Raw genomic sequence first — 22,600 nt, 5'->3', positions numbered from 1 at the left:
GCAAACTTGGCTACATATGAGAACTGTATAGAAAAATTAGATATCCCATAGCTATATATTGCTACGCATTTAGTAACTATGACTCATATTTCATTTTTGCATAAAATTTCAATGATGTGACTCTTTAGGATCTCAAAAGTTAAGCAGAATTGCTTTATGGGTCCTGGGAGTGATGATTTCCAGGTGGTGCCATTAGCTTATGGTGGTAACAGAGACCCAGTCCTGCTGTTGGAAACCGACCAAGACCTCTTGTGTGAATCATGTTGCGGGAAACGTGTCCCTCTAGGTGAGATGCCTAGAGTTTTGCAAAAGTGATAGAACACTCGGTCTGTTTATTTTGAAATAAGTTAGCCTTCCTGGACTGCAGCACGCTTGGTTGCAGAGGGTAGACTAGATTAGGCGCCAGTGGTGGCCCAAGTGAGAGAGAGAGAGAGGTATGGGCCCAGATCATGGCCATGGGGATAAAATATGTAGGAGCAATAATCTTCAGGACTTAGTGATAAATTTGATGTGAGGAGAGAAAAGGAGAAGCTAAGAGTGAATTCAGAGAGGGTGGTCTAGGTAGAAACATAAGGCACGGTACCATGGGGGGCGGGTAGCAACGGGAGTTATCGAGTTCTCCAGAAAGCAGTTCAGGATGTCCAAAACAAACACACCTGACTGACTGAAGAGACCAGCTGGGCTCTGACCCCACAGACTAGGTCAGGTTGTTCACTGTCTCTGCAGAGAGTAAACTGATGCTCCAGTGAGGAGCCTGAAGGAATACTTCTAGGTGGGGGATGTAGAAGGCTGTGTGGCTGGAACGCTGTCTTCAAAGGGCAGAGAGCACACATGAAGCTCAGTTGGAAGCCAAGAGGGCATCCTGGGAGGAACCAGGTATTCGACCACAGTGTCAGAGGCCTCCAAGGGTAACACAAGCACCCAACAGTACCTGTTGGAATCTGCTCTATGAAGGTTAGGAGTGGTTGCTCTCAGGGCCTGGTGAGTAGAAGGGCATATACTAGATCAGAGTGGCCAGAGAATGACAAAGGAGAAGTCAGATGCATGAGTAAAGAGAGAAAAGTGGCTAAGGGCCATGCTTGCTTTTCTGTGGGTGTCTCCGAGTGGAGAGGCATAGATTCACTGAAATGGGAATGCAAAGATCCAGGAGAGAGGATTATGGGAAATCACCGAAGAGGAGCACAGGCTAGCTCTACACCCATATCCCTTTACATACGAGCAGGTCCTCAATCTCTCTGGGTCACAACATCCAATCAGGCTGTCCTTCCCTCTCTCCCTCGCTCACTCCCCACTCCGACTTCAACCACACTCCTCAGAGCTGCCTCAGAATGCCCCATGCCAGCTTCCACCGCAGGACCTGACCTCTCTCGTGTATTTTTAATCAATCTTATTTTCAGTGAGCGCATGTACATATTTTGCAAACCGAAAGAGTAGTGAAGGAGATGTGAGCACAAGGTACCTCCTGCTCTGGGCCTGCCTGCTCCAGGCCCTCCCTCCCAGGCTCTGAGGCCTTGTAGATAATTTCCCCTGATACTGGTCAAATTAGCTCAATGAAGTTCTTCTTCGAGCCTTTCTCAAATCTGCTGGCTCCTGTGGCTCTTGTGCTGCCACAGCCCTGCTTCCCTCAATTCCATCCTCTCTAAAATAATGATATCCCAACATGGGGTTAAAAGTGTGTTCGTTATCGTGAGCACGCTAAGGTTGTCTATTGATACTTCCGTTCACAAACAACCCCTCATTTCCTCTGCAGAAATGTTTGCCTTTAAAAAAAAAAATCTAATTTGTCTTGATTTCCATTTACTGGGTGCTATTTTTCCAACAGCATCTCAGAAACCTACGATTATTTTCCCTGATCTTGCTTGATTAGCAAGACTGCCCTGAAGACTCCCCTCCCAGCTGAGCCGCCCACAGGCACATGCTAGCCACTCTTCTGTCTCTGTTGCTGCCTGCTGCTGTTGCTGCTGCTGCTGCCTGTGCCTGCTGCTGCTGCTGCTACTGCTGCCTGTGCCTGCTGCTGCTGCTGCTACTGCTGCCTGTGCCTGCTGCTGCTGCTGCTGCCTGATGCCTGCTGCTGCTGCCTGATGCCTGCTGCTGCTGCCCCTGCCTGCTGCTGCTGCTGTCCCTGCCTGCTGCTCCTGCCTACTGCCTGCTGCTGCTGCCTGATGCCTGCTGCCCCTGCCTGCTGCTGCTGCTGCTGCTGCTGCTGCTGCTGCTGCTGCTGCCCTAACTGTTGCTGCTGCCCCTGCCTGCTGCTGCTGCCCCTGCCTGCTGACTATTGCCCTTACCTGCTGCTGCCACCCCTAACCGATGCCTGCTGCTGCTGCTGCCCCTGCCACATCTGCTGCTTCCTTAGTTTACTCTTCCTGTTGAAGCCATGTATTCTCTCCGGTGACTTGGGACACAAAGTTATCAAGTACTGTGTTATGGCAAATGTCTATTCTATCTTCACATTGAATCTGTGGCTGGGTGCATAACGATGGCTAGAAAACTGGTTTCCTTGATGTTTCAGGCATCCATGACTGTCCAGCTTCTGTTTGGGTTGTTGAGATGTCTGGGCCTATTATGGCGTCCTGTCCTGTGACCTGTTTTATTCCATTTGTTTGTTTTCTTGAGGCGGGTTCTCACTTTGTAGCCCATGCAGACTTCACACTTAGGGTCCCCCTGTCTCTGCCCCTCAAGTGCTATCATATAGGTGTGTCCCGCCACCTAACTTTCTCTTGAGAGGTTTAAAACCATATCTTTATTTCCTTATTTCAGAAATGTGTATCTTGTAGTTCTCCGTTACTGCTCAATGCCTGGTGGGCCATTGTGTCGTGAAGCTCTGTCCCTTCTAATTCCTAGAGGCTTTCTCACTCACTTCTATTATTTCCTCTATTTTATTTTGCTGTTTCTTCTTCTAGCAGCTTCTTTTGGTTTAATACTGGGCTTCCTGTTTTGATCTGATTTTATTTTCTCTTGTTTTATGGAAGATTATTTATATTCCATTTTTTCTATTGATTCTTGAATTTGTTTATCTTATATTTAATTTCCAAGATCACTTCCTTTTTCACAATCACTTGTTCATGTTTCATAGATACAATTTATTTTCTTATCTCCTCACCCACCTGGGTGAATCCTTCAAGGTTCAGTTAACAATCTATGTCTTTTGTGGTACCTCTCAGTCAGTCAAGCTCTCTACATCAGGCAGGATTTCCACAGCATCTTTATATTCTGCTAATGTGCCATCTAATATGTCATTATATTTAGGCTTACCTTCCCAACTGTACTATAAGATGGATCTGGGACTACTCTTCAAAATTAAATAAAAAATAATTAATTATAAATTTTTGATAGAAGAGTTGGAACTCAAGATAATTGTCCATAAAATAAAACCAAGAAGAAGGGGAAAAAGACAAAAGGCAAAAACAGAGCCAGAAGACCAAACTGGAATCCCCAATATTAAATTAAAAGGAGCCCCAGAAAGAGACAGGGGAAAATATGCAGAAAAAATTACAAACAAAATGAAGAAATTTTCTTAATTTAAAACAAAAAGTCTGTTTAATGTAAGGAGTTTATTTTGGGGGGGAATAGGCTGGAGAGATGGCTCAGTGGTTAGGAAGCATTTGCTGCTCTTGCAGAGGACCTGAGTTCAGTTCCCACCCCTCACATCAGGTAACTCAGAACTGCCTGTAACTCCAGCTCTGGGGGATCCAAAGTCCTCTTCTGACCTCTGTGTGCATCTGCACGGACACACACACACACACACACACACACACACACACAAACATAAATTTAATTTTGTTTTCTTTTCAGAAAGGCCACTCTTTAGGGGCCTTGGAAGTAAAAGAAATGCTTCACAAGTACTTGCTGGTTTGAATTAAAAGGCCAACTCGATCTCCCTCTGCAGGACATCCCAGCTGGGACTCCTCTGAAGTAGCCAGTACAGAAATACCCAACAGGAGTTTAATCATCTGTGCTGTGTCTCACCGTGATTCTTTACATAACTCTGTATCAGTATTTCAGTGCCATGTTTTAGGATGCCTTCCTTGAAGCTCTATATTTGTATTTCACAGAAAAAGAAACACACACACACACACACACACACACACACACACACACACACACTTCCTCGTATTGCTTATATTTCATTGGCTCGTGAAATATTGAGCTTAATTAAGTAGTTGACGTGCCCAGAACAGCTGACATGGCCAGGACCCTAAACAAACACTTCCCAGTCTTGGTCAGTCTCTGACTTGGCCAGTAGGATCGGAAGGGACTTGGGTGCACTGGAGAGCAGCCTGCCATCTCCTAGCCTTTCTCTGGTCCAGAGCATCATTGAGTGGAAAGGATGAAGGCTGTGCTATGCAGTTTCATGGATGGCCACCAAGAGAGCACTCAATATAAACCCTGAGGGGGTCTGTGGCAGAAATGGATCTCTGCCCCACTCCCTAGCTCTCCTAGGTTCCCTTGCAGTCAAAGCTATACACGGGTGAGGCAGCTGGCATGGATTAGTGCTCAGTCCTTGGCCTTAAACCAGCTTGAGGCTCACTAGCCCAGCAGGGGCCGGCCACCTGGGTCTCATTAGAACCAAGGTCTACAGAGCCGAACTGTACCTTCCCAGCCACAAATTCTGAGTCCATGCTGAATCTTCCAGACTCACAGACCCAGAACCCTTATATTTCTGCTTCCCATGTCAGAGACCAACTGAGTTCTACCTTTCCAGCAGCTTGGGAAGTGAGTCTTGAACCATGCTTCCACATCTATGCCCTCCCTTCCTTCACTTTTCCAGCTGCTGTCAGGCTTTGGAGAAGTCAAACAGATTTGCAGAGAGGGTAGAAGCTGTCCAGTTGGCTTTGGATGGCCCATGCCACAGCATGACTCCTGCTTTATGGCAGCAAGACCAGTGGATTGGGGAGTCCTGCCAGCACCCTGCTTTAGTTACTTTCCTGTTGTGTTGCACACAGTATCCGATAGGAACAGCTCACTTCACTGTTGCAGAAGGTTCCAGTACATGGTGAGGCAGGCCAGGTGTGGCAGAACCTGAGATGAAAAGTAGAAAGTGGGTCCGGAACTAGGGGCTGGCTATGGCTTTCAAAGGCCCACCCTGGTGACCTGCTCACACCAGCCAGTCCCACCTCTTCAAGGTTCCTCGGCCTCCCCAGATATCAGCACGGTCCAGGGAACAAAATGTGTGAACCTGTGGGGACCGTTGAGATTCGTGCCATAACACATGGTCATCCCTTACGAAGTAGAAGAAGTTGGTATTCACATTAGGAAAACCCAGGAACCCTGTTGGCATATGCATGGCACTGTGTAATAACCAGCATGACAGACATGAAGGAGGTTGTCATCTTTCCTGCGGGGCCAATGGGGCCTTGAGAAAACACCATAGAAAGTAAAGCTGGAATGTTGTCAGAGGATCTCACAGCAGACACCAGCCTCTGTGCCGCCATCAAACTAGAACGGATGTGACACCGTCGATCAGTGTGTGACCAGCTTAGGCATTCTACTCGGCACTGGCTTGTTGGGGTGCCATACAGGACTCCTGGCCTCAGTGCAGGTGGCAAAACTCTGCCATGTTCTTTCACACAGGAAGTGCTGTTCTACCCTTCCCGCCTCACAGGGCCTGGGTTCCTTCTCTAGTAAGTTTTGTTTCTTCCGTGACTACCTCATAGCTGGCACACATACACACACACACACACAAAAAAAAAAAAAAAAAAAAAAAAAAAACCCAGACTGCGTTTTAGATTGCGCATTAGAACAAATGACAAAATTGAATTCAAAGTGTTACCAAATCCCCTTTAGTTCTTGTTTTTAATTTTTTTTCATTGTGGGATTTTAATATTATGTGATCCCCGGCACACTATTCCCCTCTCTAGTGTACTTGGTATTTGGCTAGTGCTGTCTTTCTTCTGCTCTGTAAGGATTAGTAAGGCCTGAGTCTACTTCTAAGTCACAGGCCAGGTGCCTGCCTTCCTGGCCAGCTGTTGTCACTCAGCCAGGGTGAGCTACTCCACATCTGTGAGCCTAGACAGGGACCTCTGGACACAGCACCTACCCAGTCATCCTCCTCCTCACCAGGATCTTCATTTCCAGACAGCCATGACTGGGTACCCCCTCTCCACAGGCTTTCTCCATGCTTACCTCCTCCAGGCCTGCCTTCCCTTGCTTTCTTTCTTGACTGTGAAAGGCAGACTTTGTTTTTCTCAAACACTTTCAAAATACCACTGAACCATCCTCGGAACATCTGGAATGGTCTGAAAGCTTTCTTCTGAAGTATGTCCTGTCTGGTCCCATCTGATAAGAGCCTGACCTTCTGGATGTGCTGGCTGCTTCTGTTCTGAGTAGGCTTAGCAATGGGGAGAGGTGAACTTTCACATGGTAGAGTAAAACAGAGAGAAGATCTGCAGGTAGTTCCAACTATTTGTATCACAGCCACCAAAACTGCCCATCCAGGGGCTGGAGAGATGGTTCAGTAATCACGTGCGTTGGCTGCATCTGCAAAAAACACAAGTTCAGTTCCCAGCATCCATATAAAGCAGGTTACAGCTGAATATAAGTCCAGCTTATGGGAATCTGACACTCTTTTCTGACCTCCATGGGCATCTGCACGCATGTGCACAAAATCCACACAGAGGCAAACACACACACACACACACACACACACACACACACACACACAGTCAAATAAATCTTTTTTTTTTTTAAGTGTATATCCCTGCCTGGCCACAAGGGCAAACTATCCATTCTTATCCACCACCTTCTTCATCAAAAATAAAAATAAAAATAAAAAATAGTCTAGACCACACAAGAGTGTTCCATCCTTTAGACATTGTGATATGACATTCTCATCTACAATGTTCACACTTGAAAACCACACAATCAAGCTGCAAAAAGTATCCCAGTGTTTAAGTAAGTTTACAATTCTATGTTGAGCCCGCAGCCCGTGAGGCGCTGGTCAGACCCCCCTGGCAGTGGCTTTCTTCTTCTACTTGAAAGTAACAGAGGCCCTCAGTCAGCCACTGGGGACTTGAGTCTCCTGGTCAGATAATCCCAGCACACCTGCCATGAAAGCCATCAGCTCCAAACTTGGAGTAAGCAAAAGGAACGGTCTGTGACATCAGGTCACTGGACCAACAACAGGTCACAATCTGGAGCAGCTCACAATCACCTCTAACTCCAGCTTTAAGGAATCTAACATCTTCTAGCCTCCATGGCACCTGCACACCCAATTAGATACACACACACAGACACACAGACACATACATAAGTAATAAAAAAATAAGTAAAAGACCCTGTCCTTTTTTATAGGTTTTTTTTTCTGTTTTTGTTTTTCTTTTGAGGCAAGGTCTCGTGTAGCCGGAGTTGGCTTCAAACTCGATGAGTAGTTGAGGGTGACCTTGAATTTCTGACTCTCCTGCCTCTGTCTCCCAAATGCTGGTGCCAGCAGGCCTGGTTTGTACAGTGCTGGAGATGGAACCCAGGACTTCTCACATGCTAGGCAAACACTCCACTGAATGAACCACATCCCCAGACCTCCTATATTTTCTTTTACTTATTAGCTGAGTACATGACAAGTCGTGGTCTGAATGAGCCCTGTGTAATGCCGCCTCTCTCTCTCTCTCTTTCCTTGTCTTAGGGAATGCTGTCGGTTTTTTGGAGACAATGGCTTGACTTTGAAAGTGTTCTTTACCAAGGCAGCACCGTTCGGTGTTCTTTGGACTCTCACAAACTACCTGTACTTACACGCAATAAAGAAAATAAACGCTACAGATGTCTCCGTGCTGTTCTGCTGCAACAAAGCTTTTGTTTTCTTGCTGTCGTGGATCGTTCTCAGGGACAGATTCATGGGAGTGAGGGTAAGTTCTCTTTATCTGTCTTCCTCTCTCAGTCATGCCCGCCAAAACCTGCCCTTTGGCTTGCTCGTCAGCTGTGACCACTGCCCTTCCAATTCTCAGCCACGCTCAGTTCTTGTTGTGTCCTGCAGACCTTCTTGCTTGCCAACCATGCTAGCTAAGCATTCATGAAAGCACCTTTCACCCCAAGCATTTCCACGGCATTCCCTAAAGTTTGTGCCAAGTGGGGAGTCAGCCAGGGAGTGGTGATGTCTTTGCGATACTTTCTTCCTGTCCCGTGGCGACCTTCTGATCAGCAGCACATGGCATGTGTATGCCCCTTAGCTAGGAGCCATCTGACATCGTTCTGACTCTCAGATTAGGATGCATCTAAAACCCCGAGGATCCTTGGGTGTACGTGTGTGGTATGGGTTTGGAACTTTGTCTGGACCATGTAGCCAGAAATATCAGTGCTAAGTTCAATCTAAGAGGTGGTGCAGGGGCTGGGGGTAGGGGACACATTCCACTTCAAACTGTAGATCAAGGACAAATTCAATGACATCACTTGAATGGCCTGGAAATTTCCAGGAGAGTCATAGTAAATTTAAAGCTAGCCAAACTTCATGAGAGTTGCATGGAGCATAGTAAGTGCCCTGTCAAATACCAGTGGGAACATGGACTGACCTAACCCATGGAGAGGAAACAGGTGCCACTTACCAAGGACATCTTAGTGGCTTTCTGCCTGCTCCCTCTGGTGGCCAGGGGCTGCCTCTGCTGTTCACCCCCTTGCCACAGAGTAGGACAGAACACTGGTCACTCATGGTGCAGCTAATAAGTTCCTCTTCCCTCCTGAATGCTCAGGACCCAGTGTTCTGCTCCGTAGCCCCATTCGAGTTAACCGTGTTGGCAACCATCAAGAGGCAGACTCTGGGTCCTCTGCTTCCGTCCTTGCTTCATTGTCCTGGGAACAATGACATCACCTTAAGGGTGGGCTTACGCCCACCTGAGTTACACAAACAGCAGTGGGGACATGAGTCAACTGCTGGCTCATATTTTTAGCTTACAGCGGGGGGGAGAGTTTGTTTTGAGGCGCAGCGTTAATTTTGGAATAAAAACTCACGCCCCGGGCTGCCACCCAGAAAAGCCTTCAGCAAATAAATGATCTAATACATCTCTGGGAAGACTGCAGGTGCTTCACACAGACTCAAAGCTAAAGACTTGGGTTTCCTAGGGACATTGACCCATGGCCATGCCTTTCCAGGCTTTATTTAGGGGTCAAAGAACCAAGAGACTTCATAGAGCTTTGGGGCATGACGCAGATGGCCCAAGCAAATTTTTTGTTATTGGAAAGGGACACTTCAAGGTCAATGATACATGCTGCAGAGAAAACAGAACGGTCTGAGGTTGAGAGAGGTGGGTGTGAATACACTTCAACTACTCAGCCGACTCGCAGAACACAGGGTGGTTGAGATGAGATCTGTGCTTGTTCGTGGCCAGTGGATAGGAAACTTTCCAACACCCTCCCCTGGGATAGTCTGGTAATGTCAGCCTCTGATTCAAGTCCTCTCTGCTGACCACTGCACACTACAGGTTGGTGCTGAGGCTTTCAGTACTCAGCGGGTGCTGTGGGGAGAAGCCACTGGGCCAGCATGGGTGACAGGGTGCTGCAACATGCGGACACTGTGCAGGCATGGTCTCCTCTTAGGAGTGCGTGGGCAGCCACTGAAGAACTTCCCATTGCAGGCTGCAGGGTCAATACAAAGCTCAGACAGCTGGCGGAATCTGTGAAACCAAGCAGTAGACAGCTGGAGGGGGACCCAAGGTCATGTCTAACTGTGCATAAATCACTCAGCATTCAGGTAGGTGCCTGGGACAGGCTGCTACTTCCACTAGGGGCTTTCCAAAGACTTAAGAGCTGATATAGTTTCCAGCCTGGAGTTTGAGGAAACAATGTCAGCTTCCTAGGCTTAAAGGATATCACCAAGTCTCCTGCTGTGTGCAGGGGCGGGGATGAGGAGATGGGGGGGCAAACGACTCGTGTGATTAGAACAATTGCTCCAATCACCCAGTTACAGCTTGTTGAAGATGGGAAAGGGCACCCACAGTTCTAGGCCAGATAGACAAGTTCAAAAATAAGGAAATATGTCTCATAATAGATTGGGGACCCTGGTCACTCCTGGTGTCAGAGGGCAGGGTGCTGCTGAGGTGTCTGCTTGAGCGGGACTCAAACTGTCCTCATCTCCACTTACAGTATTTTTCATATGTGCCCTGGGCCAGAGGTTCTTCTGTGGTAGCCAAATGCTCAGCCTGGGAGCGGGTAATGAAGCTGTGGGTCTTTGAGCAGAATGCCAATGTCTGAACCTTAGCTTACCCAGTCTTTAAAGTGGTCAGGGAAGAGGTCACCATTGGGTGCCCTGGATTAAGAAGTTACACCCAGACCTTGTGAGTTCACAGGACAAACCTGACAGGGTCTGAGGAGAGTTCAGTGTTGCACATAAAACGTCTGGGAATACTTTCACACTGAAACAAACAAACAAACAAACAAACAAACAAACCAAGCTCCTGTGTTCTAGTAGATGGAACATAAAGCAGGTGGATCTTCCACATAATACCCAGAATCCTTGAACTCCTAGGCTGAGGAAGGGCCTGGGCTCTGACCTTCTGACTGAAGGATCTTGAAGTGAGATGAGAAGCTGCCCACATACTTCTGGCAATGGCTGGGGCCTCATGTCCCAAAGGGGCTGCTGAAATGCTGAAACCCAAAGAGCAAGAGCCCCACTGTTAGAGTCACAGATCTCCCTCATAACCACTGCTAGGACCCCAGGAAGTCGGTCTCTGGTGCCACCTGCCTGAGTGACCCCACAGCAGAGGGGAGGCAGGGGACTCTTGCCTGCTCTTTCTGACCCCTCTAGCCTCACCCTGACTCTTCTGCACAGCCCAGTTGAGGCGAAAACTCTTCACTGTTGATTTTAACCAAGAGTGAAGTGAGGGGGAGAGGCTAGAATCTGCCTTGCAAGTCTTCAGGAAGAAAAAAAAAACCATTCCCATCTATTACTTCAGGTGTTAGCCATGCACGCTTTTGAACCATCAGAAATCTGGATCATCTATCTATCTATCTATCTATCTATCTATCTATCTATCTATCTACCTACCTACCTATCTATCTATCTATCTCTCTATCTCTCTATATCTCTATATCTCTATATCTCTATATCTATCTCTATCTTTCTATATTTATCTATCTATCTATCTATCTATCTATCTATCTATCTATCTACCTACCTACCTATCTATCTATCTATCTCTCTATCTCTCTATATCTCTATATCTCTATATCTCTATATCTATCTCTATCTTTCTATATTTATCTATCTATCACCTATTTATCTCTTTCCCTCTTCTTCCCTCCCTGCCTCCCTCCCTTCCTCCCTCCTTCTCTCCCTCCTTCCCTCTCTCTAGGGTTTCATACATACCAGGCTGTCCTTAAATTCACAAGGTAGCCAAGGATGACCCTGAACTTTGATCCTCCTGCCTCCAACTTCCCAATGCTGGGATTACAGGTGCACACCGCCACTCCCAGGGTGTTTATGCAGGGCTGGGGACGGAACCTGAGACTCTGTGCTTCTCTAACAACTGAGCCACGTCATTCTGTTGTGAGTTCTTCCTCTGACGCCTAGAGGGTTCCAAGCACTGTGGCCCTGGGGCAGGAGCACTTTGCCCCCCTTCTGCATTTCCCGGGCCCTGTTTTTGCTCTTAGGTGGGGACGCTCGCTTTTCTGCCGTCTCAGCTTCTTTCCCGTGATGAACAGTTTCTCTCGGTGCACACAGCATTCCTGTATGACATGCATGTATTTCAGATGAAAGGGGAAACAGCCAACTCCGAAGGGGCTAAAACCCAGCAAGGGCAAGCAGGCAGTCAGGGCCAGGCTTCCCCACACTTGGTAGCCATCAGCTCCCCTGGGTCGCTTGTATAGGTAAATATAGCACAGTATGGAACTGTTACAGAAAGCATGCACCAGAAGAAGCATGTGGCTCAGCTGGAGAGCCAGCCCCGGTACCTCTTACTAACCTAAAGACTGGATGGGTCCCAGACAAGCCTCTGTTTACATCTAGGGGCACGGCTGGCAGTGGCTCACTGTGTGTCTTAGTTGCTTCTCTTGTTGGGACAAAACATCCAACAAAGGTAACTTAGGGAAGGGTTTACATCGGCTCGTGGCTTGAGAGCGCAGTTCAAGATGGTGAGGAAGGCATGGAGGCCGAGTGCTGAGGCGGCTGGTCACACCACAGCTGCCGTCAGGAAGCAGGGATGTGAAAGCTGATGCTCAGCTCACTTTCCCCTTTTTATTCAGTCCAGGACCCCAGCCCATGGGATGGGACCACTCGTATTCAGGGTGGGGCATCCTACCATCACTAACCCAATCTAGAAACTCTGTCACAGACAGATCCAGTGTTTCCAATGATGAGTCTAAAACCATCAAGCTGTCAATCATGATCAACCACACACCCTGGGAATCATAGCTGCCCATTTAAATGTGTTAAAACCGGCTTTGCTATCCAATAGACATGAAGAGGCCTCTGTTTAGGCTTTTCTACCTCCAGCTATGTGCCTTCAGGCAGACTCCTTATTCCCTCTGAGTCTAGGACCTTACGCCTATAAAGGGGGTGAATGACACCAACTCCCTGTTTTGAGGTGAAGTGAGAAAGCACAACAGGAAATGCTTAGCCCCTAAGGTCAGTTTTGAAAGGCCTTCCTCTCTCCTGGTTTCCTGGGGGCTCTGGGAGCTCCATGGCTGCCTCTGCTTGGACTGTGCACTTGTTCTGGATGCCAGAGCACTGTCCCCTCAGAGATTCGATCCCACAACCTACAAGTGCTAAGAACAGCCTAGAGGGGAGACGCAGGGAAAACTCAGCTAAGAAGGGAGAGGGGTCGCAGCTCCCGGGCAGGACGTGGTCGGCAGTCCTTGTTGGTCGGTGGTGCTGTCAGATGAGGACAACTTCTGCAGGCCCCACTGCGCAATCCCTGTTGAGAAGGGAAGACACCAAATCCAGGCCCTGTGAGGAACCTGGAGATGCCTGGAAGGGAGCCAGCAGTTCCCAGATGCTGACCAAGGACTGTCCCTCAGCCCTTATCATGACGGAGCAACCTGTCCCCAGAATAGGATCCCCAATCTTTCAAGACTCGGTGGCCAGCCAGCTCTGACTGCAGCTTGAGACAAAGCGACATTACCACTCTGTACCACCTGCCTCAGGATTTTGGTTATGCTAAGCTTGGATAGGTGTCCTTTAAGCAACTCCCATCAGCCACCTCTGCCCATCCATTCTCCTCAGGAGTCTTAGAATGAAACACCACTTTCCTTCACCTGGAAGAACCGCAGAGCAGAACATTCTAGCCCTCGGGCACTTGCAGCTCCCTCCACGGCCTGACAGTGTTTCCCTCTCTCCCTGCAGATCGTGGCTGCCATCCTCGCCATAGCAGGTATTGTCATGATGACCTACGCCGATGGCTTCCACAGTCACTCCGTCATTGGCATAGCCCTGGTGGTGGGCTCTGCTTCCATGTCAGCCCTCTACAAGGTAGGCACAAGGAACCCACTTCCTCAGCAGGCATCTGGGCAGCAGAGCTCTGGAGCCCACAGCCTGGCACTTTGGACATTCTGGATGGTGTCTGGGCTTCTGAGAAGAGCAGATATTTTCAGGACGCATCAAGAGGCAGGCAGTTGAGAAAGACTGGACCCCTGAGCCCGCCCCTGTGTTTGTGCCTAATGGAACATGAAGACTAGATTGTGTGTATGGCTTTGTCATGTAAATCCTTGGCCATGTGATCCCCCCCCCCCCCCGGGGCACCAGCCAATATGAGTCCATGAGCTGTTCAAACACTGCTTGTGAAATGAATACACAAAAGTATCTTTTGGCAAGAGCTGGGCAAATGTCTGTCATGCTATCACTCACTGAGGCAGGAGCATTGCCAAAAGCTTATGGAGAGCCTGGGCTATGCTGCCAGACCTTTGCCTCAGAAAAGAAAAGAAAAGTTTTGACACAATGAAAGGACTTCCTAACTGCCAGTCTAGAGACAACAAGTGACTGTCCCATGGCAGGGTGTGCCACTCTAACGCCAATTCTGTGCGTTTCCATGCTGTCACTTCCCCCAGCTCCTGTTTCTCCCCCTTCCTCTCCTCTCCTTTCACCTAGGTCCTCTCTCTCCTCCTCAGCTGGAGGATGGAAAATGTAGGCATTTTCAGAGTTATTAAGCGTCAACTCTCCCCCCCACCCTGCCCCCGCTTGCGCACGCGTGCGCGCACGCACACACACACACACACACACACACACACACACACACACCAATGATCACTTCCTCCCCAAAGGCTCGACCTCCTGAAGCTTCCATGACCTTCCCAAACATCACCGCCAGCTGGAGACCACGTGTTCAAACACACGAGCCCGTGGGGGACATGTCACATCTGAGCCACAACACCTGCCCTGAGGGACTAACTGGGCAGCCAGAGTTCTTCACCCCCTTTTCCCTGCTGCCTGCGCATATGTGGGGGACAGAGCAGACAAAGGAGCCACAAGGACAGACGAGGGACTGCCGTGCCAATGCGTACTTGGTGGACTCATTGTTCACCAGGCACCAGGCTGGGTGGGGCCCACAGACACGAGCCTCTGGCCATTCAGCCACATCTGTCCCTCTTCTCTCAGCCCTTTGAACACCAAAAATGATGTGCAAACAAGGACACTGCAGGGAGAGAAAGTCTAGTGCAGTTCACTAAGGCTTATGTCATGTCTACAAAGGGAGGTGAGATGGAGCAGGGTCTGGCAAGGTCCCTCAACTTTGGCTCAGAGGAAACATCCTTGCAGGTCAAGTCTTCTCTCTTGGGCAATGGCTGTTCAATGGGCTGCTCACAGGTAAAGCAAGGATGTGGTCCAGAGTTCAGAATTCCAGTGCTCTGTAGATACTAACTGGGCATGGCAGCCCATCTGTGATCTCCGCACATGGAAGGCAGAGACAGGAGAGCCTCCAAGGAAGCTGGCTAGCTAAACTAACGAAATAGGCAAGCTCTGGGTTCAAGTAGAAACCCTGTCCCAAAATACAAGGTGGGAATCAATCCAGGAAGACACCTGAGGTCAATCTCTGGCCCCCACATCCCCAGACACACACACAAATGTCCTAGGTCAGGATCCATTTGGAGGCTCCAGAAAAGATGTACAGTCACGGCAGGCAGGTCTAAGGGATGCAGCATTGTGAGCACAACACATAACAGCCCCATCCAGTTTGAGGACCTATGACTCCTGGAGATCAGCGATGTGAGGCCGGACATATGTCAGCCTGAGCTGCTCTTACACGACATGCTGGCTGCAGCCTCCATCAAGCTTCAACCTTCACTGACGGGCAAGAAAGGTCAAAGGTCAAACCCAGTGGGACTGTAGTGCCCAGCGTGCGGTCAGCCCCAGCTCTGTCCACTATGTGCTTCTCTACTCCCACAGGTGGGTCCAGGGGTATCCTCACCTCCTTCTCTCTCTGGCAGGTTCTGTTCAAGCTGCTGCTGGGCAGCGCCAAGTTCGGAGAAGCGGCCTTATTCCTGTCCATCTTGGGTGTGTTCAACGTCCTCTTCATCACCTGCATCCCCATCATCCTCTACTTCACCCGGGTGGAGTACTGGAATTCCTTCGACGACATTCCATGGGGAAACCTCTGTGGGTTTTCCATTCTCTTATTGAGTAAGTGGCACCCGCCCTGAGCAGAAGTCCCAGCACATAGCAACAGACACAGAACCCTTTGGAAACCTAAGTTAGGAAAGGAAAAAAAAAAATCCAAGGACCCTTGCTGTCCTAAAGTTCTCACTCTTTTTCAAAGTCCTTGCATTTTTTTAAAGAACAGTATTTAAAGGTTTTTTTTAAAATATTTTTTTTAGAGTGGCCTTAGTAGATAGGGCCTTTAAAAAGGTTTCTTTTCATTGTACGTGTATGGGTGTATGAGTTTATTTATCTTTATGAGTTTTACTTGCATGTATGTGCACCGTGTGTATGTTTGATGCCTGTGGGGGTCAGAAGAAGATATCAGATCCCCTGAGACTGAAGTTACAGATTCTGTGTCCTACAATGTGGGTGCTGGAAACCAAACCCAGGTCCTCTGCGAGAGGAACAAGTGCTCTTAAACCACGGAGCCATCGCTCTACCCCCTTATTTTTATTTTTATTTTTATTTACATGTACGTGTGTGAGTGAGTGAGTATGTGCAGGTGTCCATGGAGGCCAGTAGAGGTTGTCGGATGTCCTGGATCTGCAGTTATCAGCAGCCATGAGCTGTCTGATGTGGGTGCTGGGAATTAAACCTGGGTTCTCTGTGAGAGCAACTGATATTCTTAGCTGGAGACCATCTCCCCGGTCGGCTTTGCAGAACTGTGGTCACTGTCATGGTAACTGTCAATGCAACTGTTGGTTGCTGCTCTGAATAGCACCATGGCAGTCCAGGGTTAGTGAGTTAGCGTAGCGATCACCCGTGGGGCGTTGCTAAAGTGTAATTGCTCAGTAAAAATGATTAATTACTGCTTTTATTAGAGTCTCACCAGTGTCACCACCCCAGATGAGGGCTGCTGGTAGGCAGAAGAGTGACAGAGCAGGCACCTCAGGAGCTCATTCTAGTTTCATTCTGTTGCTGTGACAAACACAATGGCCAAAAGCAACTTAGAGCAGGAAAGGATTCATCTGGCTTACACTTCCGGGTCACAGTCCAACACTAAGGGAAGTCAGGGCAGGAACTCATGACAGGAGCTCGAAGCAGAAACCAACGCTACTTGCTGGCTTGTGTTTTACCTCAGTCACTGGGTTATACTTAAGTAGCTCCTCAGTTGAGACTCCCATTTCAGCGACAATAGGCCGTCAAGCTGACAATTAAAGTTAACCAGGACACCGCGCATGCCCATTCAGCTACCCCAGGAACAGAACCAACAAGGATGAACTGTAGAGCCAATCAGAATGCCTGGTCCTCTCTTCTAGCACTGGCTCTTTGGTCAGCTTTTTCAGACCCTATCCCCTCTCCAAAGCTCAGGTTCTGTGACTTGTTAGAATTCTTTTCACCCCAAGCCTGGGTCTTCAAGAAAAAGCTGAAGTTCGTGGAATGACAGGATTCCTTGTAATGCCTGCTTCCTGTCTCCCTGAGAAACTGGGGGGCAGGGTCAAATAGGCCAGCACAGCAGTCAAGGACAGGACAGTTATGAGTAACTCCAGACTTTGGAATTCTCTATTTCAGCATTCAATATTGTATTAAATTTTGGAATCGCTGTCACGTATCCCACACTGATGTCTCTCGGAATTGTCCTCAGTGTACCTGTGAATGCAGGTAAGCATTGTTTCATGGAGTTCTGTCTCTGTTCATTAGAAACACACCATCTTGTGGGCATACACATGCTCAAGAGCACACTTTCACATTGCCACTCCCATTGAATCTTCCTGTGGCTGCTCACAAGGCATGTGTAACCTCTGCAAAGAAAGGAAATGCATTTAGTATAATGCTGTTCATTGTGTTTGCAGTATTTCCCTATGGCAGAGCGCACTTTGTTGTTGTTGCTCTTTTCTTTACCTATTTTACGTACTTGGGATGGAACCAAGGCACTGGTGCACACTAAGCAAGCTCCCCACCACCGAGCTCTGCTTCCTTAGTCCTTCTTCACCAGTTTATTTTGAGATAGGTTCTTCTCAGTAAGCTGCCCAGGCTAGTCTTGAACTCATGTCATAGCCCAGGCAGTCTTTGATTTGAAGTCCTCCTGCTCAGCCTTTGGGATTACAGGCATATGCCATCAGGCCCAGCTTAGCAGAGAGATTTCTAAGTCCAGTTGAGCAGAGAAAGTCCAAGGCTGTCTCTGTCCTAATGGAGAATAGAACTAGAAAATCATGGAGCGGAAAATGACTGAGATTTTGCAAGTGACTTTGTTGGAGAGAAATTGCCACATTAGGTAATCATGTGGAAACAGGTTGGCACTCCAGTGAGGCAGGAGTGTTATTTCCTCCTGCCTCCTGGCAGAGGGTGAAAGCCCTTTGTTTGGGTATGGGAACCCAGTTGGTCCTGCCCTGGAGCCTCATAGCTGACATGAGTTGGCAGGTCTTCCCGAAGCTGCCTTCACCTGTCCCTTTACCTACTCTCCCTTTCTGCTTCTGTTGGTTTGAGCTTTGGATTTCCTCTCCACAGTCCTCTCTCTCATGCCCTGGCTCCCTGCAAAGTTGCCTCTGGACCCCTGATCCCAGGCCATTAGAGGACTGTCCTCCCAGGGAGCCACTCTTGATTTCAGAGACCCTGCCCTTTGCCCACCCTGTCCCACAGTTCTGTACATGCCTCACCTTGGCCACACTCTCTCGGGTGCCTCATGGCCACAGTGTGAGGAGGCCTCGGAACACTGGGTTCAGCCCAGCACTCCTAACCTGATCCTAGATGTCTGTGGTCCCCATTCCTCAGCCCTTGGGTCTGTGTGTCTCCTTCCACTTGAAGGCTGTGTATGACTTTTTGCTTCTTATTGAGAAATGAAGGAAACAATCCATAAGACAGCTCTTCAGAGCTGGGAGGATGGCCAGCATGGCATCACACCCAGTCACAGCCCCCAGAAAGCATAGACAGGAGATCCCTAGGCTCACGGATCAGCCAGGCTGGCCTACTTAATGGGTTCTAAGCAAGAGAGAGATCTTGTTGCCCAAAAGATAGATGGTGCCCAAGGAACAATAGCTGAGGTATCCCCTCATCTCCACGCATAGCACAGCACTCATATGTACATATGTTATGGGTATACATACACATGTGGAGAGAGAGAGAGAGAGACAGACAGAGAGAGACAGAGAGAGACAGAGAAAGAGACAGAGAGACAGAGAGAGAGAGAGAGAGACCTTCAAGGTGCAGAAGGTACCTGAGCTTCTGGACAGCTGCCAAAAAGCAGTTTAGCTATGATAGGCTCCTGTAAGGCACTTTCCACACAGCATCCCTGCAGCCCTTGTGTTTTAATTTGGTGTTACATGAGGATACGGCAAAAGGCATCTCCTGCGTTAGTTTGACACTGAGAGTTACTTTTGGCCACATCTTGCAGCCAAAACAGAGTTAATCCCGTGTCAACTGCAGGATTCCAGTTCCTGTAAGGAGGAGGGAAGCAAGGACCAGCACTCTGGAAATTGGCCAAGCAAGGCAGTCGCCAGCCTGCAGAGCTTACCCTGGCGTCTGCTCAGAGGATCCTGGGTGTACCATCCCCAGCTGATGAGTTAACAGAACACTTGTCAACGTTAAAAACTGAAGTGTTTCTGAAAGTCTACTGGACGACTCTGGCAAAAACTGGTTTTAGGGTGAATTACTACCTCCCATTCCTTCTCGGCCTCCCTGTTAGACAGCCTGGGAGGTCAAGGAGGGGAGAGAAGCAGAAGGAGGCAGGAAGTTAGGGAATTAATGGAGCCAAGCCACGGCTGAGAGGAAAAGCTGCCCCCACCAGGGTGAGCAGGGTGGGCAGGTGAGCTACCCAGGTAGTCAGCATTAAGAGCTGTAACTCCGGGCTGGAGAGATGGCTCAGAGGTTAAGAGCACTGCCTGTTCTTCCAGAGGTCCTGAGTTCAATTCCCAGCAACCACATGGTGGCTCACAACCATCTATAATGTGATCTGGTGCCCTCTTCTGGTATACAGGCATGCATGCAGATAGAACACTGTATACATACATAAATAAATCTTTAAAAAAAAAAAAAAAAAAAAAAAGAGCTGTAACTCCAATGTTTGCAGCCTTGAGTAGAGGGGAGGTTTTTGGGGTTTTTTGCTTGTTTTTTGTTTTTGTTTTTGTTTTTGTTTTTAAGGTCAGACTGTCTCTCCTAAGGCAGGCAGGCTTCAAATGGGTCAGCCTGGGTCAGCCAAGGAGAGAAGAGGTGTGTCCTCAAACAGGAACGAAGGGGATTTCAATAGCTGGGCACCCCAAACACCATCAGGGCTGTTAGAGAGTGATGGGATTTTTACAAACTGATCTGCACCTACTTCCCATTTAGTCCTGTCAGCTGATTGCTCATCGGGACAAGCCAGGGATCTCTAGGGAGGCCCTTAGAAGAGCTTCCCCTGAGGTTAGCGCCGCCTGGTAATCAATGGGCAAGGAGTAACAAGAATTCTTCAGCACAGCCAGGTATGCTGGCACACACCTGTAAGCCCATCACTCGGGAGGTGAAGGCTGGAGGATCAGGAATTCAAAGTCAGCCTCGGCTACATAGGGAGTTCAAGGATAGCCTGGGGTACGTGAGACTCTATTTCAAGAAACGAAAACAAGGGGCAGGGTTTGAGATGGCTGGGTAAAGGTACCTGTCACGATGCCTGGTGACCTAGGTTAGATTCCTGGGACCTGTAGGGTGAAGGAGAGAACTGACTCCCAAAAGTTGTCCTTTGACCACACTGTGCCCCACCACGGGCACTCACATGATCATCTGCATAAATGCAAAATAAATTAATTAATGACCAAATAAATAAATAAAGCTTTAAAGAAATTCACAAATAGTATCCTAAAAGAACGGGGTCAGGTTTGTTTATCAAAACATATATACATGTATGCACATACAGTGAGATTAAATTATAAAATGAATGTCATGTATGACATCACAAGTAATGTGAAAAAGTACCAAAATTATAAATTTAAAAAAATAGTATTTTCTTCCAATTTCTCCCAAATTGGCTGGAATTAAACCTTGGCATGTCTAATTCCACTTACTCTCTCAATTACCCTGATTTATCTTTTCTCACACTCAAATCACCATTTGCACTCAGGAGCTGGATTTGATTCAGATGGCAACACACAAGCCCAAGGCCTCAGAGGAGGCAGGTCTTAAGAAGTTCACCACAATAGCCTAGAGGCAACCCCAGCAGGCGTTAACAAAATCCTGCTGAGGCTGGGGTCCCAAAGGACTTCAAACCTCCTGCCTTAGTGGATGCTCAGACATATCACCATGTCCACAGCCCTGCTGCTGAGTAAATGGTGCTCTGTCTCCCACAGTGGTCGATCACTATACCAGTCAGATAGTCTTCAACGGAGTCCGGGTCATAGCCATCATCATTATCGGCCTGGGCTTCCTCCTCCTGCTCCTGCCAGAAGAGTGGGATGTCTGGTTAATCAAGTTGCTCACTCGCCTCAAAGTGAGGAAGAAGGAAGAGACTACAGAGAGCAGCGGGGACTTGGGCACAGGTCCCCAGAACAGGAGCAGAAGAGCCCGCCCATCCTTTGCTCGCTGAGACCACTCCTCTAGGACTCTGGGATGCCCCCATGGCAATGTTTTTGAGGTCTATTCCTAAGGGAGGAACCTCAGTTGGGTGAGGTGTACATACATGTACAGTTTTGGTAATCTGCAGTAAGTTCTATGGTATTTATTGGCATGTCCAATTTGCTTGCACTTTTCCACATCAGACCTTCCACTTAAGGGTACCAATTCAAAACGGAAGAGAAAAGAACCTCTCAGTGCTTCTTCAGTGAATGTAAAGTGGGGTAAAATGAGCCTTGCATTGATTGCTTCAGAGGGCAGGCAAGCGGGACACACCGGGGCAAACGCTCTGCCTCTTAGCAACTGAAAATGACATTGTACACTGTGATTACTTTTCAGCTATAGTAGGTCATATTTTGTTTTATACCAGAACTGTATACTTAATTTTAAGGACTTTCAATGAACCAAAAGATAATTGTCAGTTAATCTGGATGGATGGATGAATGGATGGATGGATGGATGGATGTGTGGATAGATGGATAAGCATACGGATGGATAACTGGGTGGTGGGTGGACAGATGGGTGGATGGGAAGGGAAGAGAGAGGTGACACAGACAAGGATAATGGACATGAAGATAATTGGAGGACAGGCCTGTGCCAGGTCACATGATAGAAAGCAGGAATCTGACCTAGCTGGCCTGCCCTCTTGCGTCTTCACAAGATCATGAGGAGAACTTAGTGCCTTCTACGCATCTCCGTCCTTACCTATGTGAAGCGAGGTGACATCATATGTCACTGGCGCCGTCTTATAATTTAGATGTAGAAATCTTTAAAAAAACAAACAAACACAAACTCTATGTGTATATGTGTGTACAAAAGTGGCAAAGTTGGTGGCCAATGCGTTTGGAAGGGGGTTGGTGGTGTGTGGCACGCACAGCAGGTGCACTGTGTGGGAGGAACTGCTGGTGGCTTTCACTTCCAGACCAAGACTGAAGCATTACTTACTGAGTCTGTAAACCTTTTTAGGACGCTCTTAAGCACCGGGCTGTTTACTTACACAATCTAGGTCTGCCAGAAACTTCTATCTGTGATAGATCTGTACAGAGGGACTGGGGTTAGAGTTTACTATTTTTGAAGTTTACATTGTTACACATAAATGGGAACCTGATTTTGAAATGGTGTCATATCCCAATGGTGCATTCTGGAACCATGGAGTCTTTTGTTTCCCGGGGGAAAGGGGCACTCATGACCTGAACTTTTTAGCCAATTATTATCCTCGGTTTCCATTACTTGTTTGGCCAAACAGATTAATAAAATATTTGAAACAAAGAAAGCATTGAGTATGCTCTTGGGGCCCCCTGCTCGCCTCCCACTAAGGGTCCTGATGCAGCCTGCAGTGTCTCCCAACCAGTTCCTGGAAGGTCAGCCTGCCTTGCTGCCAGGAGGGAAGGTGACTGTTGCTGTGATGACAGATGATTGTGTGACAGTCACAGGCTTCATAGGAACTGTAAGTCTCTGGGGCTGAGGAGATGGTGCAGTGGAAAAGTACTCGCTTCACAAGCATGAAGACGGGAGTTCATATCCCCAACACCCATGTAG

General features: G+C 48.2%; 1 protein-coding gene across 2 annotated transcripts in view; it reads left to right on the top strand.

Annotated features, from left to right (window-relative positions):
- Positions 1-22,295, top strand: part of Slc35f3 (solute carrier family 35 member F3) — a 256,259-nt gene extending 233,964 nt beyond the window's left edge. For both annotated transcript variants that reach the window (XM_059263796.1, XM_059263797.1), the window contains 5 exons: positions 7,619-7,838; positions 13,262-13,387; positions 15,337-15,529; positions 17,060-17,149; positions 20,800-22,295. In XM_059263796.1, coding sequence (XP_059119779.1) covers positions 7,619-7,838; positions 13,262-13,387; positions 15,337-15,529; positions 17,060-17,149; positions 20,800-21,035 — 865 coding nt within the window. In that variant the 3' untranslated portion in view covers positions 21,036-22,295. The remainder of the gene's footprint in view (positions 1-7,618; positions 7,839-13,261; positions 13,388-15,336; positions 15,530-17,059; positions 17,150-20,799) is intronic.
- The last annotated feature ends 305 nt before the right edge of the window (positions 22,296-22,600 follow it).

The sequence above is a fragment of the Peromyscus eremicus genome, chromosome 5 (genome assembly GCF_949786415.1).
Source record: "Peromyscus eremicus chromosome 5, PerEre_H2_v1, whole genome shotgun sequence".
In the NCBI taxonomy this organism is placed as follows: Eukaryota; Metazoa; Chordata; class Mammalia; order Rodentia; family Cricetidae; genus Peromyscus; species Peromyscus eremicus.
Note: the sequence above shows the minus strand (reverse complement) of the source record. Positions and strands in the feature narration are given on the sequence as shown.